This window comes from Colletes gigas, unplaced genomic scaffold (genome assembly GCF_013123115.1).
Source record: "Colletes gigas isolate AHSC1104 unplaced genomic scaffold, ASM1312311v1 Colletes_gigas_Sc00004, whole genome shotgun sequence".
Classification (NCBI taxonomy): Eukaryota; Metazoa; Arthropoda; class Insecta; order Hymenoptera; family Colletidae; genus Colletes; species Colletes gigas.
The window spans coordinates 3,625,847-3,640,697 of NW_025106633.1; the positions used below are offsets into that span (position 1 = coordinate 3,625,847).

General features: G+C 41.7%; 1 protein-coding gene across 1 annotated transcript in view; it reads left to right on the top strand.

The window, feature by feature from the left end:
• LOC122405372 overlaps positions 1-14,515 on the top strand; it is a 103,746-nt gene extending 89,231 nt beyond the window's left edge. Inside the window, exons 3-4 of the mRNA XM_043410056.1 lie at positions 6,753-6,810; positions 11,921-14,515. Of these exons, the coding sequence (XP_043265991.1) occupies positions 6,753-6,810; positions 11,921-12,057 (195 nt within the window). The 3' untranslated portion in view covers positions 12,058-14,515. The remainder of the gene's footprint in view (positions 1-6,752; positions 6,811-11,920) is intronic.
• Positions 14,516-14,851: the final 336 nt, after the last annotated feature.

Sequence of the window (14,851 nt, forward strand, 5' to 3'; positions counted from 1 at the left end):
AAATAATTAATAAGACCAATATACAGCAGAGGGATGGAACATTTAAATTCTTATTATTTGTTCCAAGTGAAATATTTTATTCCACATGAGTTTCTATTTTTATTCGACGAGATACTTTTGTCTATATTTTGCCAGTTTGCTCTTTAAAGTCGCGTCGCGATGACAGCCAGCCCCCAATTTCCGGTTCCCTAGCTACCGGGCCGTCTTTCGAACGTCTGAAAAGCACTTAAGACACTGCGAACAGCGCCAGCGGCGACGATAAAGAGCCACGATTGATGCCAGCTTCGCTCCCAGGTATCGAAGCCAGCATCCACGAACCACGACCGGGCCTTCGAAGCGCGACGAGGGGTCGAGAATCGACCACTCCTCCACCCCCCTTCGGTCGAGTTTGTATTTTCCGTGCTTCCTGAAATCGAAACGATGTCGTTCGAAACTGAAACCGAAGGGAAACGTCCCTGAACTGCGTTCGATTGCACGAGCGCGTCGATAAATTACAGAACTGGATACTCCGAGTCCCTTATTGCTTTCCATGACGATATCTCGTTTACTTTTACCACCATCCCCAGGTGAAAGGTTTTTTTATATACTTGGCAAAATGTATTCTTGGGATCTTCAACATTTCTCAAGAAAATAGAATTTGCTTTGGATATTCCACCGTCTGTGTGGAGAGGCTCTTTGTACTTTAATTCTGGGCAATGAATATTACGACTACCCCTGTACATTTCTCTGAAAAATAGTGTTTGTAACTCTTTGGTTGGGGTAACCTTCGAACAAAAGGTTTACACCCCCCAATGCTTGGCAAAATATCTTCTTGTCATCTTCAATATTTTTCAAGAAAATAGAATTTGCTTTAGATATTCCACCTTCTGTGTGAAGATGCTCTTTGTACTTTAATTCTGGGCAACGAATATTACTACTATCCCTGTACATTTCTCTTGAGAATAGTCTTTGTAACTCTTGGGGTGCATTAACCTATCAAAAGCTAGCAAAAGCTGTCTTTACACCCCTCAATGCTTGGCAAAATATCTTCTTGTCACCCTTAATACTTCCCAAGAGAATTTGCAACCCTTATATAATTCACTCTCTATGGAAAAAGTCTCTTTGTACCTGTACGTAACTTTTGTCTCTGTGTACCCCAATTCTGAATAAAAATTCTTCTTGCTACCCCCATAAATTTGTCCAAAAGAATAGTAAAATTTGCAACCCAATAAATGTAGAAATCTGGTATAATCGTTGGAGTCAACGCGAGGGAAAAGTATCCTTTTCAGACGCACAAGTCGACATTTAAAGAAGTTCGATTTTCCTCGCGGCGGCATTTGATTAACCGGATCGTCGTTAACTTTCACGGATACTTGACTCGCGAATTTCGCCCCGACGCCTTAAAATCGATGCAAATTGTCCGCCGTGCCGCCACGAACGGGCGAAATTGAATTACTATTTGCGTATTCGACGAGATTGAATATTCAGATCTAACGACGCCGCGAACGCCGGTCTAAACTCGCGTCGAAACGGAAGATTTTATTTCCTTCGAAGGAGTCGCCCAGCCGGGGATTTGATAAAATTGATGAAGCTGTCCCCCGGTTTTCGATTATTTTAGGCTTTGGACGATCCAACGATCCCATAGTCGTGAATTCCGCGATTTCACCCACGGAGGAAAGATAAAACTGAAATTGGAATAATAACCGATGGCTGTTTTGCTCCTCAAAGATTGAGGCTCGAAAGAATTATTTGTAGGAGGCGAAAATTTATGGAAATTTTAACATTTTATATTTTTTTGTAATTTTGTGCTTTTTAATAGCGTTATAGAAATGTCAAGTTTAACGAAAAAGTTTGGCTGGAAAAAGGACATCCTCTTTGACATTAGTCAAATTATTATCGATTGCAATTACATTACCGATGACACGCGCAGACGAATGATTGCGCAAGTCAATATTGATATATATGACGCTCGAATCAGTCGGATCGTCCGTGTACAAGTTTACCGTGCAATTCGAAAGTTCCTATGTAAATTAGATATCCCGTACAAATGTTATTATGTTAAATACACATGTATCGGGTGAATTTATGTTCCTGTTTTCGAACCGTTCCTCACTTTATCCCCGTCGTGTAATTAATACCAGTCTGCTTCGCGCCACAAATTGGAACGTCGACGGAAAACTTTTCCTTTTCTCGCCGCTTATCCGACTATTATCTCGATTTTTTCCGTAATTAAAACGAATTTAGAAAATTGAAATTTCTATTCAAGCTGCTGTTTGAAAAATTATGGGAGCAATTTTCCCTGCACCCTCGAAGGCTTCTTGTACTTGTTACTTTGTTGTAATCGATTAGAATCAAAACTAACCTCGCGAAGACGCTCTATATTTATGATGATCTATGTAAGGCGGAACACAGTCAATTTGCTAATATTATTTAGTTTTTAATCAATAATTGCATTACCTAGCTAAGAGTGATTATTAATTAAACTCTGGTCCCTTCAGACGAGACATAATCTTGGAAAGTGAGAACCAAATTAAAAATAAGTGAATCATCTTAAAAATCGCGGTGTGTAAGAAGATTCTAATTTTAAGCAAAATATCCTAAGATAAAACAATATACATGTGTTACTAGTCACGGGTATGATTCATACCCGTGGTCACTATACTCGCTAAAAATACTATGTATATAACCAGTCACCCATGTCGATTTGGACCTTTCGTCCTACGACATGGGGAACGGGGGAATAAAAATCACATGCAACTCACTAATTCTTACTGTTGGTCATCACGGTCCAGCACTGGTCAGTAGTGGTCAGCACTGGTTAGTAGTGGCCACTCCTGGTCAGTCTGGTCAGTCTTGGTCATCAGTGGGCAGCCCAATTCACTAATAGCCAGAGATAGGCCTCCGAATTCGCGATACCCGATCCCCCTGGAAGTCTCCTGGGGTACTGAAAGAGTATGCTATCAGTGACTCTCCATATACCTCTTCCTACGGTGGAAGAGTGGGGAGACGCAAAGACAAAGTTGTCAGTCAAGGAGAGTCTGGTCTACAGAAGAACTACTTCGATTGGTCCTACCGCTTGACCATTGCTGGACTTTTGATCTTGATGTCAGCCTCACTCTTGACCATCCATGACCATTACTTAACCATTGTTGATAAGCGAATAACCAACCACCACGAAGTCGAAGATTATAGTCTTCTCACAAGGATGCCCATACAATTTAATGCACGATCCTTTTATAACATTTTGGAGGAGTGTATCTCAAGGTAAGAGCCCCAGAAAAATGGGCCGAAAAAATACATTGGATGTAAGTTCTGCTCGTACACCTCATCTATGGCCTTACCCTCAGTGATCGACGACCGGAACATGAATGGGAGGAAAACGATGGAGAAGCAGGGATCAATTCCGAACAGAAAAATCAATTCTATGGATGGGACGTCGAATTGAAACGGGACACGACGGGAATCCGTCGCCTTAGCGAAAAGGAGAACAATGGGTGGTGAAATTTGAATTTATATTGGACTCTCAGCGGTTCGTGATTCTCGCCACGCGATACTTAATTCCGTGGCACTCTCGTCCCCGGTGTTTACGTATACATTAAATGTATATTCATACTGGTTTGTTGTAAAAAGTATAAACTCTGGCGGTATTAAGGCGGTCCGGACAAGGGGAGGATTATGGTCGCTAATCCGAGCTTCTTTGATCATTCTACAGAGCGAGCCAAGCAAAATTTTGTAGAAGATTAAAAAAATAATTCTTCTACAATTTTCCAAATAAATTAAATTTTGAACAGAGAAAAATACACTCCTACTTCAATTTTAGAAGTAAAAATTGAGGTTCCATCTTTTTTCCACTGCCCACAAATTTTTGGTTGGAAGTTTTAACTGTAGTCTCGCGAATTAATGGAAATTAATAGCGTTCGTTTGAACAGCGTTGCTTTTTCGGAGCAAGTCGATAGAGCTTGGTCCATTTCAACGAAATCGAACGTTCGACGATGATCGATCGCGGCTAGATAGACTCCTTAATGGCGGTCGAGGCTAGCCAGATTTCCACCAGAGAAACAATGGAGCGACGAGAGTCGAATTTACATCGAAATCGACTCCGGAGGCGCGTCGCTTAATTCCGCCGCGAAGCCTTTCAAGCCTCGATCCCGTGGCGTTCATTTGTCTTCATTATTCTCTCATTATGACGCGCCCGGCCACTTTCCGCGCACGCGACGAGCTTTCTGCGAATCAACCATAACTCGAACGGAAACACGCCAACTTGGAATCAGTGTTTGGCCGAATTTCAATCGGAGCTGCCATCGACGATCACGATTAAAATTAATTTTTAGGAGAGAAAGACACTGTAGAATAAACGGCCACTGGAAGCTCATTCGATTCGAAGAAACCAAGGATTCTATTTAAAAAATTTATCAAAAAATATTATTGAACTTTTTATATTATGATCCGTTGGTCAATTGAATCGATATTATCTCGTAGAGTTCAAATTTAACATAATATGTAAAACGCAAGTAATATTTTCTACGTCAAATGTACAAAAATTAGAATTGGAATACCAGAACAAAGTTTCTTTTGAAAATATTCATAGAAGATAGCATGAATAATGATAGTTGATAGAGTCATTGGTTAGAGGATGAAATGCCCTTTAAAACGAGCGTTTGTACAAGTCGATAGCGTAATTAGTTTCGGAGATATGGCGATTTTAGTTTCAAGTCGATGCGGTGGCCAGTTCCGGAGATACAAGGCTTCGAAGCGTTTGTTTACGTCGCGTGACAAGGTCGTTGACCGCACGTGATCGCAGTAACTAGGTCACGATTGTCACGACGTACGCGCGAGAGAGAGGCTTCCACATAAATTACGATATCTCCGAAACGGGAAGTCGGATCGACAAAAACCAAAAGCCATTTTAAAGAGGAAGCTTTGCCGCTTTCGACAGTGGCTCAATTATGGATATGACTCCAGCACCTTCGGAACTGCACGCCTCCAAAGTTTTTAATACTTTTAATGCACTTTCGAAGACGGATAGAGCGCGAACAGTGGAATTTTAAAAATTACTGCTTTACATGAATTACGATATCTCCGAAACGGGAAGTCGAATCGATATAAATAAAAAACCATTTCAAAGGGGAAGCTTTGCCACTTCTAATGACGCCTAAATTACGGATAAAACTAAATACCTTCGAAACTGTACGCGTCTGAAATTTGTGTACTTTTAATACGCGTTGACAGACCGTTTAACAAATTGTTACGGACACTAGTCAATAAAACATCGATGTTGCGTTCCCGAGTGCTTAGATTTTATTGCAAGGAACGAAATGTGGCCCGTCGTTCTATGGGTGTTTGCAGACGGTAAACTCGGTCCCGTCGTTATGTACATCCAGGGATCTCCTGACAGGACGAATGGCGTATCCGCGGACAATTTGGGCGAATTCTGCATGGAGCAGCGGGTTCGCCGGAGAGCATGCACAGGAATATTCTTGGAATCGTTGACGAATCCACGGAAGAGGCACGAGACGCGAGGGGTGGAAGAGGGACAGGAAGAGTTTAATATGTACGTGAACAGCGGAGGAGTTGCGGAGGGTTTAATATGTACGACGTCCTCGGGGCGTTATAATCGTCGGGTATCGATCACCGGCCGCCTATGACGCAGTCTGCTTCGTGGTACTTCGAATTCGTCCAACCAGAGAACACAGGACGACCCGAATGATGACCCCGTCCTTTCTAATCACCGTTTCACTTGCAACGGAAGGACACCGATTGTCCCCACTTCGATTTTAATGTACTTCCGCGGAACGATCCCTTTCGATATTTGCTACATCCTTCCAGTGTTCATTAGACGAGTCCCTATATATTTTTATCGTAAATTTTTCGCGCTTTCAACAACTATCAGGTACCTTTATCTTGTTAGAATCCATCGAGTTTTGTGCAAACGACGAGGTCTCAATTATTAGTTTATTTAAATGTTATTTCTGTTCCTTTTGTAATAGTAATTTAAATATCGTTACAATTAAAAATTTCTTCTACAGTATCTTATCCTTTTGGTATTTCTAAGGTTAATATATTTAGGTTATTTTTAAGGTTAATATTTAAAAATATATATTTGCAATTTGGAAGATTTGTGCTATTTGAAATAAATCTAAATTAATTTTTATGTCACGTTTACAGAATTCCGTGCATGTGGATACAAGTATTTGTATAAAATGTTTGTTTCGAAAAAGTGTGTCCTTTTAATTATTATTATTTCTGTTTGATAAACTCCGGAGTACGGAGAGCGGATTAACGCGAGAACAAGATTAAAAGGCATCACTTTTCCCGGACGAGATCCTCTCCTCGTCGCTGATGAAAAGTACAAACGTAAAAATTGCCCTCCGCCTCGCGTGAATCGAAACACGTCGATTTTATCGGTCCGCGTAAATATAACAGTTGTCGGACGGAGTTAATCGCGACTGCGAAAATTCGCGAATTTCACGCCGGCCAGGAATGCGGGTTAATTGTTCGACGGTAGTTTAAACAAGGGGCCCGCGGCGATTTATCGAATCGCGCGCCAAGCGTTCGCTTTTATTTTCTATCGGGGGAGGAATTCTGTCGAAATACAAGTCGCGACGAAATAAGTGGATCAATTTTACGAGAGACAAATTATTAACCTTTATTATTTCTTAATATATAATTTGAAACTGGAGGGGTTGAAAAAGCAACATTTTTTAATTTCGTCAAAACGAATGTATGCACGTTTGATAGATACTTAACTCGATATTATGTTTTGGCTGTTTCAGAAATACGTCAGCGAGGCGTCGACAGTGCGAGACTGCGTGCCAACGTGCGTGGAAAAGAGTGAGTTCCTCCATTTTAAATTATAATTTTGTAGAATTAATCACCGGAGGTGGAGCAAATTAAAATCTAACTTTGTGTAAATAGAAACTATTTACATAATATCGAGATTGATATAATATATACCAACGTTAAATATGCATGGAGGTTCACAAAGGACTTCCTAGCAGACTGTTCGAGACCTGTTGCAATTCTCGCGACGTTTCCACGCTGATAAGATCTAGAAGATTTACGAGTAATCTCGAACGAAATCTTTCCTTCGCTTCTCCCCTTTTCATGATTAAGAAATTTGTTCCACAGAGTAACATTAACAATTCCTTTTTGGATACTTTTCATTTCCCGAAAGACTTTTGTATCCCCGATACGACTGGAAAAAAGTAATTAAATTTCCTCGAAATCCAAGAAAGTCGCTTCTCGAGACAAAATTTTATTTCGTATTTTCCCCTGGCGGATCCCCCGTTTATGGAAACAGGGGATAATATTCGAGGCTAAGTCGAAGAAGCGCGGACTCGTTTCCGAGCTTTCGACGACTCCCTCAAAGATCCGCTTTGAGGCAATGGCGCAGAAAAAACCGCACAGAGGCGAAATCCTTGGAGTTTCTTTCGCGAGGCGGGTAAGGTCGACGCGACTGGGCGAAAGAAGGCAATGCACGCCGGATTCCAGCCGGAATCGAAGACCTCTTTCGTCAAAGACGACGATACGCCCGCGCACGCTTTGAAATCCGAGCTGCACGCGCGGTTTACCGCACGAACCGCGTTGGAATTGCTCCTCTGACTATCCACATCGCGTAGAAATTGGAGCAGCCGCTGTTCGCTGGGAACGAAACGACTCCGTAATTTTTCGCCTCGGACCTTTGACCCCACCGCCCAACCGTATCAACTTCCCCAGAATCTCTCCCTCCTCCAATTCCCAAGAATTTTTTGTCGAGAAAAATCACTCCTTTCAACTTCTTTCGTAGCTGTAGTTTATTTATAGTTGTATTTACTTAATAAAAATATATTGTCAAGTTTCATTAGTTACTCATTGATCTACGTGCCTGGACGAGTTAAATGAGCCGTCGGTCGCTGCCACGAGTAATGATTCCTAAAATGAACAGTGATTCGTAAATTGAACACGATAGACATGTTCAATTTAGGAATCATTATTGTACTCATTTTACTCGTCCAGGTACGTAGACCAACGACCAACTGATAAAAATTGATAATATACTTTTATTAAGTAAATGTAACTATAAATAAAGTACAGTTATGAGAGAGGAGTCCGGGTTGATAATATATTTTTATTAAGTAAATGTAACTGTAAATAAAGTCCAGTTACGAAAGAGTAGAGAATGGTTTACCTCGAGGCAGCGGAGATAAAATTATTGGAAATTGGTAATGGTTAAAACGAGCCGTGTTTTGTAAATTGAACGTTTCCATTGTGTTCATTTTGAGAATCGTTACCGTAGATTTAGTGGTGCAGAGATTGAACGAGTAGAATTACAGTTTCTGGCCAGACGAGTAGAATCTGGGTCGCGGGATCGATCCAACAGCAAAATCCTTCGCGGTTGACTCTTGGACAAAACTGCTGGGCTAGTTTGGAAATAAGAGGGGGTCTCTGGTCGAAATTTTCACTCGCTGTTTATTACCTTCCGTAAATAGCCGTTAAATGCTCGACCGAAAAAAACTCCTTTGTGCCCATAATGGTTTTCAAGATGGGGGTTCGAAAGTTTTGGAGGGTAGTTTCGTCCATTAAATATGAATTACCCCGGCTAAAAACAAGTACTCGTCCCCGTACCTTTGCCCGTTTCACGAACCCGCGAAATATGTAAAACTCTGGTTACTGTTTCTTGGAATTTTAGGCAAATTTAATGGGGAGGAATTCACTTAGATCGTGACTTCGTAAGGAACTATTTCGAAACCGGAATATTCCCATCAAGCTCATTTTAATGGGTTAAACTGTGGTCCTTTGGAACGTTACGTAAATTTAATTCTACAATCGAATGGAAACACAGTCGAAGAAATAAAATTTGGAATATTATTCTATCGAATTACTTTAACATCTGAAGATCTGAGATCTGAATATATTTTTCAAAAATTCAAATAGTTACACATTTCTTCGTATATTTACAATTCCCCCAAAAGCACCTGTATCTCGCATAGAATAAATCTGGCGCTTTCTTTGCTTTAAAATTAATCCTATAATAATTTCTATATCTTTGGCTCCGATCCTGAGGAGTGTAGCAGCTACGAAGTATCGTTTCTTGACTGGAAATAGCGTCAATTAAAGAAACTGTTCCTTCCCGGTCGAACGACCGGAAAATTCATCAACCAATGTCCTCCGGACCGTAATTTCCCCCCCATTAAAGTCGAGTGTCGTTAAAGCTGTTCCGGCCAGGCCGGATAACCGACGATAATCCTTCGGAGGAAGAAGCTAAAGGACTCGTAGACATCTCGAACGGGAAAGATTCATGCAAAACGTCCGAGGAAAAAAAAGATCCTGACGCGGAACCGTCGTTGTCGCGACGCCGGGCGTGCGTAATGCGATTAAGCGGGGATTCGGGGAGTCCTTCGTCCTGTTTTCGAACTGAAAATCCGTCCGAAACTTTTGTAATCCTCTCGGCGTGTAATGGAGCGCACATGTTGCCAGTCAATGCGTTCAACTTTTCCCTGAATCCCGGTTCCCCGCCGATTTACAACGCTTCGTTCTCCTAACTTTTACTTTCCCCCGCGGAAGTTTCCTGCCTCGTAATCTTTTTCCATTCTCCGTCTCCTCTATTCACCCAGATTTTCACGTCCCGATGAATCTCAGTCGCGGATTCTTTCGATTCCCGTGTCTTTCACGCCCACGCGTTTTCGACGTTTATCCCCCCGTCGATCTTCTTTGGCATCCATCTCTTTGGATACCGATTTTTATTTATTTACTCTATTGTGTTCATTATTTTGAAAAGAATAATTCTATTATTATTTAAAATTTAATTTTATGAGAAAAGTATGCGAGAAAAATTTAATGTAGGAAAGAAAATAAACTAACGAAATTTACATGGATAAATGTCCACGTAGATTCAGAGTGTAAACTATAATATTTTTAGTTTTCGTTTCTTCGTATTTATTTTTATTGTTTTCGTTTCGTTGGACGTTGCCGGCGATTTCCATTAGAGCGAAAGAAGCTCGTAACGTTCAGCGAGTAAACAGGAAATCTCCGGCCGGTTATCCGAAATATTAAGTCGATTTCCTGCTTCCTTGTTTTCCGCGCGATCGTTTTTCATCCCCCTCGCGTCCCCCTCCCATCGTAGCATCGTGATTCCCGTGTTTTCTTGCAGTCGTTTCGAGGGTTTATAAACGAGACCAGATTTTTCATCCTTAACGAGGAGAAGATCGATCTTTCGACGAGATTATTGCACCACCGCGTGTCCCGTCGAAAACAAGATAACGTTTCTGGGTGAAAAAAAGGGCGAATTCGGGGAGCGTCATTTTTCAAGGAGGACGCTTCCCTGTTTAAAAATATTACTCGATCTACCGAATTCTACTTACGAAATAATCTGATACCATTCTCACAGTATCATACCATGATTTTGTTCGTTGAATAAAAATAAGTTGCTAAGAATTATTTGAAAAGGTTTTGTTCGGTGTATCAGAATGAAAATTATTCACGTTGCGTTAACAGAAAATTGAAATAATGGAGCACCAAACCATGCTTGAAATTCTTTCGTTATTCTTACTTAATGACTGTGTTCGTTATAATAGAAGAGTATACAATTGCAAGGAAACGTAACATGTGGAACCAGCCATGCGAATAAAATTGCCAGGAATAAACCATTAACAGGAGCGATCGAAATTACACAGATTAAACATTTTTAACGATATCTTCAATTTATATCTCGCGACTTTCTTTGCCGTGTTCGAAGGGGTCGAGAAGGTTTTCAAAGGGTTTCGAAGCGAAACAAGAATTTTATGACGGACTTTTAACGTTCAAGGCTTCCCCGAGCGATCCCCGCCGGTTTTTCATTTTCTCTGCACGATTAAGCAAAACCTTTTGTTACGAACCGTTCTATTGTATTTCCCTTTTAATGAGGTTTCTTGTGTCCTCTATTTTAATAACTTCTCGCTGTTCGACATTAAGAAGTTTCGCATTTTCTTCTCCCGTTTCCCGTTTCGCAGAAAAAAAATGAAAGAGAGAGAGAGAAAAAGAAGCGTATCGTGCTTTTTACATTTGTAACTGAATTGGCTTATTTCCTGGCCACGCGTGCTCCTTTTCACTCGTGAACCTCTTTCTCGCGCTTTTTAGTTTCATTTAAAAGGCGAGTTATTCACTCTCCGAAGGAGCCCAAAGGCGCTTTTGATATTCCATATTCGATAAAGCCCTGACGTGTGTGTCTTTTATCGCAACGTAGCCTTTTATACCGCGTATAAATGAAACAACTTCAGTTATGCCGTTCGTAGGCTTGGGGAGAAAAGGGGGCCAAACGTCACTACGATTTTTCTCTACCCTAGAAATCCATTCGGATCGAGCAACTTCCGACTTCCAACGCGTCGCGTTTAATGCTTTGAAAAATAATCACTGTGACACTCCGCTGGGCAACTTTTAAAAACAATCCCTCGCTGGGTCGTTGACGTTCCGTATTTATAATAAACGTGCACCGTAAATCTCTGCTTGAAATTCTATCAAAATTATTTCACTCATACGCAATTCAATTGCAGTTTGGACGAGTTTATCGTCTTCATTGTTGACTCACCAATTGACTCGAGTAACTTATCTTTTCGAGTGTAAAAAGGGAAATTATCGTTCGAACACGATACACTTTTATTTGTATTAAAAAATGAAGATTCTGGATGATATGTTCTGGATAATTTTGCGAGTTTTTAAATTTACCGTGGGTCATCAAATGCTTATCATGGGTCACTCGATACTCGATGTGGGTCCTTTTATGTTTCACGTGGGTCACTTAGAACTACTAGTGGGTCACTTTAAATTTGGAGCAGATCACTAGGAATTTCCAGCGAGTCTGTAACAATGTATCGCGATAGATTCGACGGACTCTGAACGCGTTCTATCGCGACGAAAGAAAGCACAGATATCGCTGGTCATTTCAGCGAACGACCAGCAATAACGGTGGTTCCGTTGTCTGTTCCAGAGGCCTGGAGCACGAGGACGTATTGCTGCCAGCAGGAGGGTTGCAACTCAGGACCATCGTTGTCGGCCAGCAGCGTAGCGGTGATCCTGGCTGCCTCGATGACGGTCCTCATCGTCGGACGGACCCTTCGTGGCTAATACGTCGCTAGAAACGACGAAGAACCCGCGAACGGAAGCACCGGGATCCATCTAACGCTTGAACAAGGTCGGAGAACGTTGCGACGCACGCTGACGACGTTCGAGCCTGATCGCCCTGGCCGTCTTGCTGACTGGACGCTGACATGTCGATAGCTGTCGCTCGTCGATCGCTGAACATACGCGGGATTCTCTAAATAAATCGTCATCCCCCTAAGCGCGTTCGATCCGGTTGGTCGACTTTCATCCGCGTTCCCGAAACGGACCAGCTCGAACTTCGCCAAACGGAAACTTTTCATTCTTCGTACGAGCCGCGCCTCGTGATTTCCAACCCTTATCTTTCGTCTTCCTTTTTTTTTTCAATTCTTACTCCCGACGTCTTCGAGCATCCTGGACCAAGACCTGACCCCAATCGAGTGCCAACTCTTCCGAGAATAAGCCTCGTCTTTACGAGAACATTCCCAGACATCTTTGATCTTCGGTGGTTCGGCAGCAAACAATGGCGAATTTCTTTGCCAGCTTGTTATTGCCACTTTTGGTAATCGTTTCTCTCGATTGTCTACTGTTTTGGCGCCGAAGGAATAATGTAAGCTGTTCTTGAAGGTTTGTTTTACTTTCTGGTCTTCTAATTTTGTTGTTGCTTTGCATCTTTCTTATTCATCGTGGCTGGTGGAGAATTTTATTCGACTGGAGTGCGAAAAATCGTTCCAGAGTCTCAAGGACGAAGGAACTTTATTTGCAATTTTCATCGACCCCCAATTGTTCGATTAGCAGTTTGTTTCCAGACGCGTAAGTAACAAAGTAAATTCTAAATAAAGGAATGGTTTCTTCTTCGACAAAAATGGAGGAAAATTCACGCGAGAGTTGGGACATCGGAAGTAGTCGACCATGATAGATCGGCCGCGAGAGTTTTCTAGCCAGCATCGCAGCTGGTCGAAATATCGTTCGGTTGAGCGTAAAAGGGTTAATATCCGTGTCGGTTATCGAGCGAATAATTTCTCACGGGACCCTTTCCGTCAACCCCGGGTCGGCCATATTCGACAGGAGCTCTCTTCGAGTTTCTGTCGGTCGGCCATCCACTCGACGATGACTCTCGGTTCTCGAATTCAATTTATTTGAGAACTCTCCGCGATCCCCTCCCTTTCGATGTTTCTCGACGTGGTTCCGATACAACGCCGTACAAACGAGAAGAAGAGGATAGCTCGATGGATGGATACGTTCTCGAGTCACGTGCCAGACGAATAAAATTCACCAGCGTTTATGAGTTACGTCCTGCTTCGAACGTTCTTCGCCTTTGAAACGTTTTCCAAGCGAAACGTTCGTTTCTTCGCGTTTTCGCCTTTATTGCGTTTCGTGTCCTTCGACTAGGAATCATTATTCGCTCTTCGTAGAAAAAATAATCGCGTTGCCTGTAACGATGGGACTGATGCTTTGTATAGAGTCCTGATTTGTCAGTTTATTAATGCATCATAATTGGTTTTAACAAAGTTATAGCAAACTATTTCCAAAAATTATTTATATTGATTTGAAAAACAAAAATAGGAAGAAACAGACCTATATGTGTAATATTTTTTCCCTACGAGAATGAGTATTTTATATTCATGTATCACTAATGAGGACTACGGGATATATTTTATAATTTACCATGCTTCGACAAAAAATTACCAGTTAAATTTCAAATTTGAAAGACATATTTGCACAGAACTGAGATCCAACCCTAAATTATTAATAATATTTATCACATAATTTCGAATAATAGTATCAGTCCCAGTGCTAAACGGAAACGTTGATTTCAGTATGGATCTCCAAGTTACAATTTCTACGAGACGTTCTGTTTTTATTTCGATCGTTTCAGCCGCATTGTTCCAAAGAAAAGTTGACACTCACCCCGTGACTCCACATCCGCGACCTACGTTCCAATATCGCGTCTATTCAGCGTGTTCCGATCGGTTGTCAAAATCCGAGTCGACCAATCCGAGCAGCCGTCGCGCTTTTAACGGGAAACCGAGCGCGCGTAGATCGAAGTCGAAGTCGACGTCTACAGTCGAACAGAGCGACGACGACAACCGTCGTCGATTCAGGGTCCCGGGGAGCAAGAACGCCGACGTGGAAACAATCGGACCACAATCGTTACAAACGAATCGCGATAACAGGCGTGGCGAACGCGCAGGACGGGTTCCCGATGCCTCGTTCGTGGTCGTGCATCGACGTCTTTTTTAGATTGTAAGAATTCGTTCGACGGTAATGGGGCAGGAAGATGGAGGATCGTTTAGAACGAGGGGTAGAAAAAACCGGAGAAAGGAAAACTAGAAAAAAAAAACATAATAGAACGGTATCGAGAACAAAAAAAAAACAGTCAGAAACGGAAACAGAAAACGGAGTGCGAACAAAGGAACCGCGCGGATATGTAACCCACATACAGATAACAGTTATAAAAGAAAAAAAAGAGGAACAGCGAGGATAATAATAATAATAACGTTATTATTATTACTATATTGCTACTATTACTACTATTACTACTATTATTATTACTACTACTATTACTATTACTATTACCATTACTATTGTAACTACTGGGAAAAAAAAGAGCATCACCACGATATACATACAAGTAGCGGTGTAACGACGAATAGGCGGCGAACGTGTGGGAGAGTTGTCGATTATTACATATTGTAACCGCTTGAAGTAGCCTTATACTCGTAACTGAGATACACAGAGAGAAAGATACGAGAGAGAGAAAGAGTGTGTATGAGAGACGCGAGCTACGCGGTTGGCTTGAGGGGACTGCGCGCAGCTT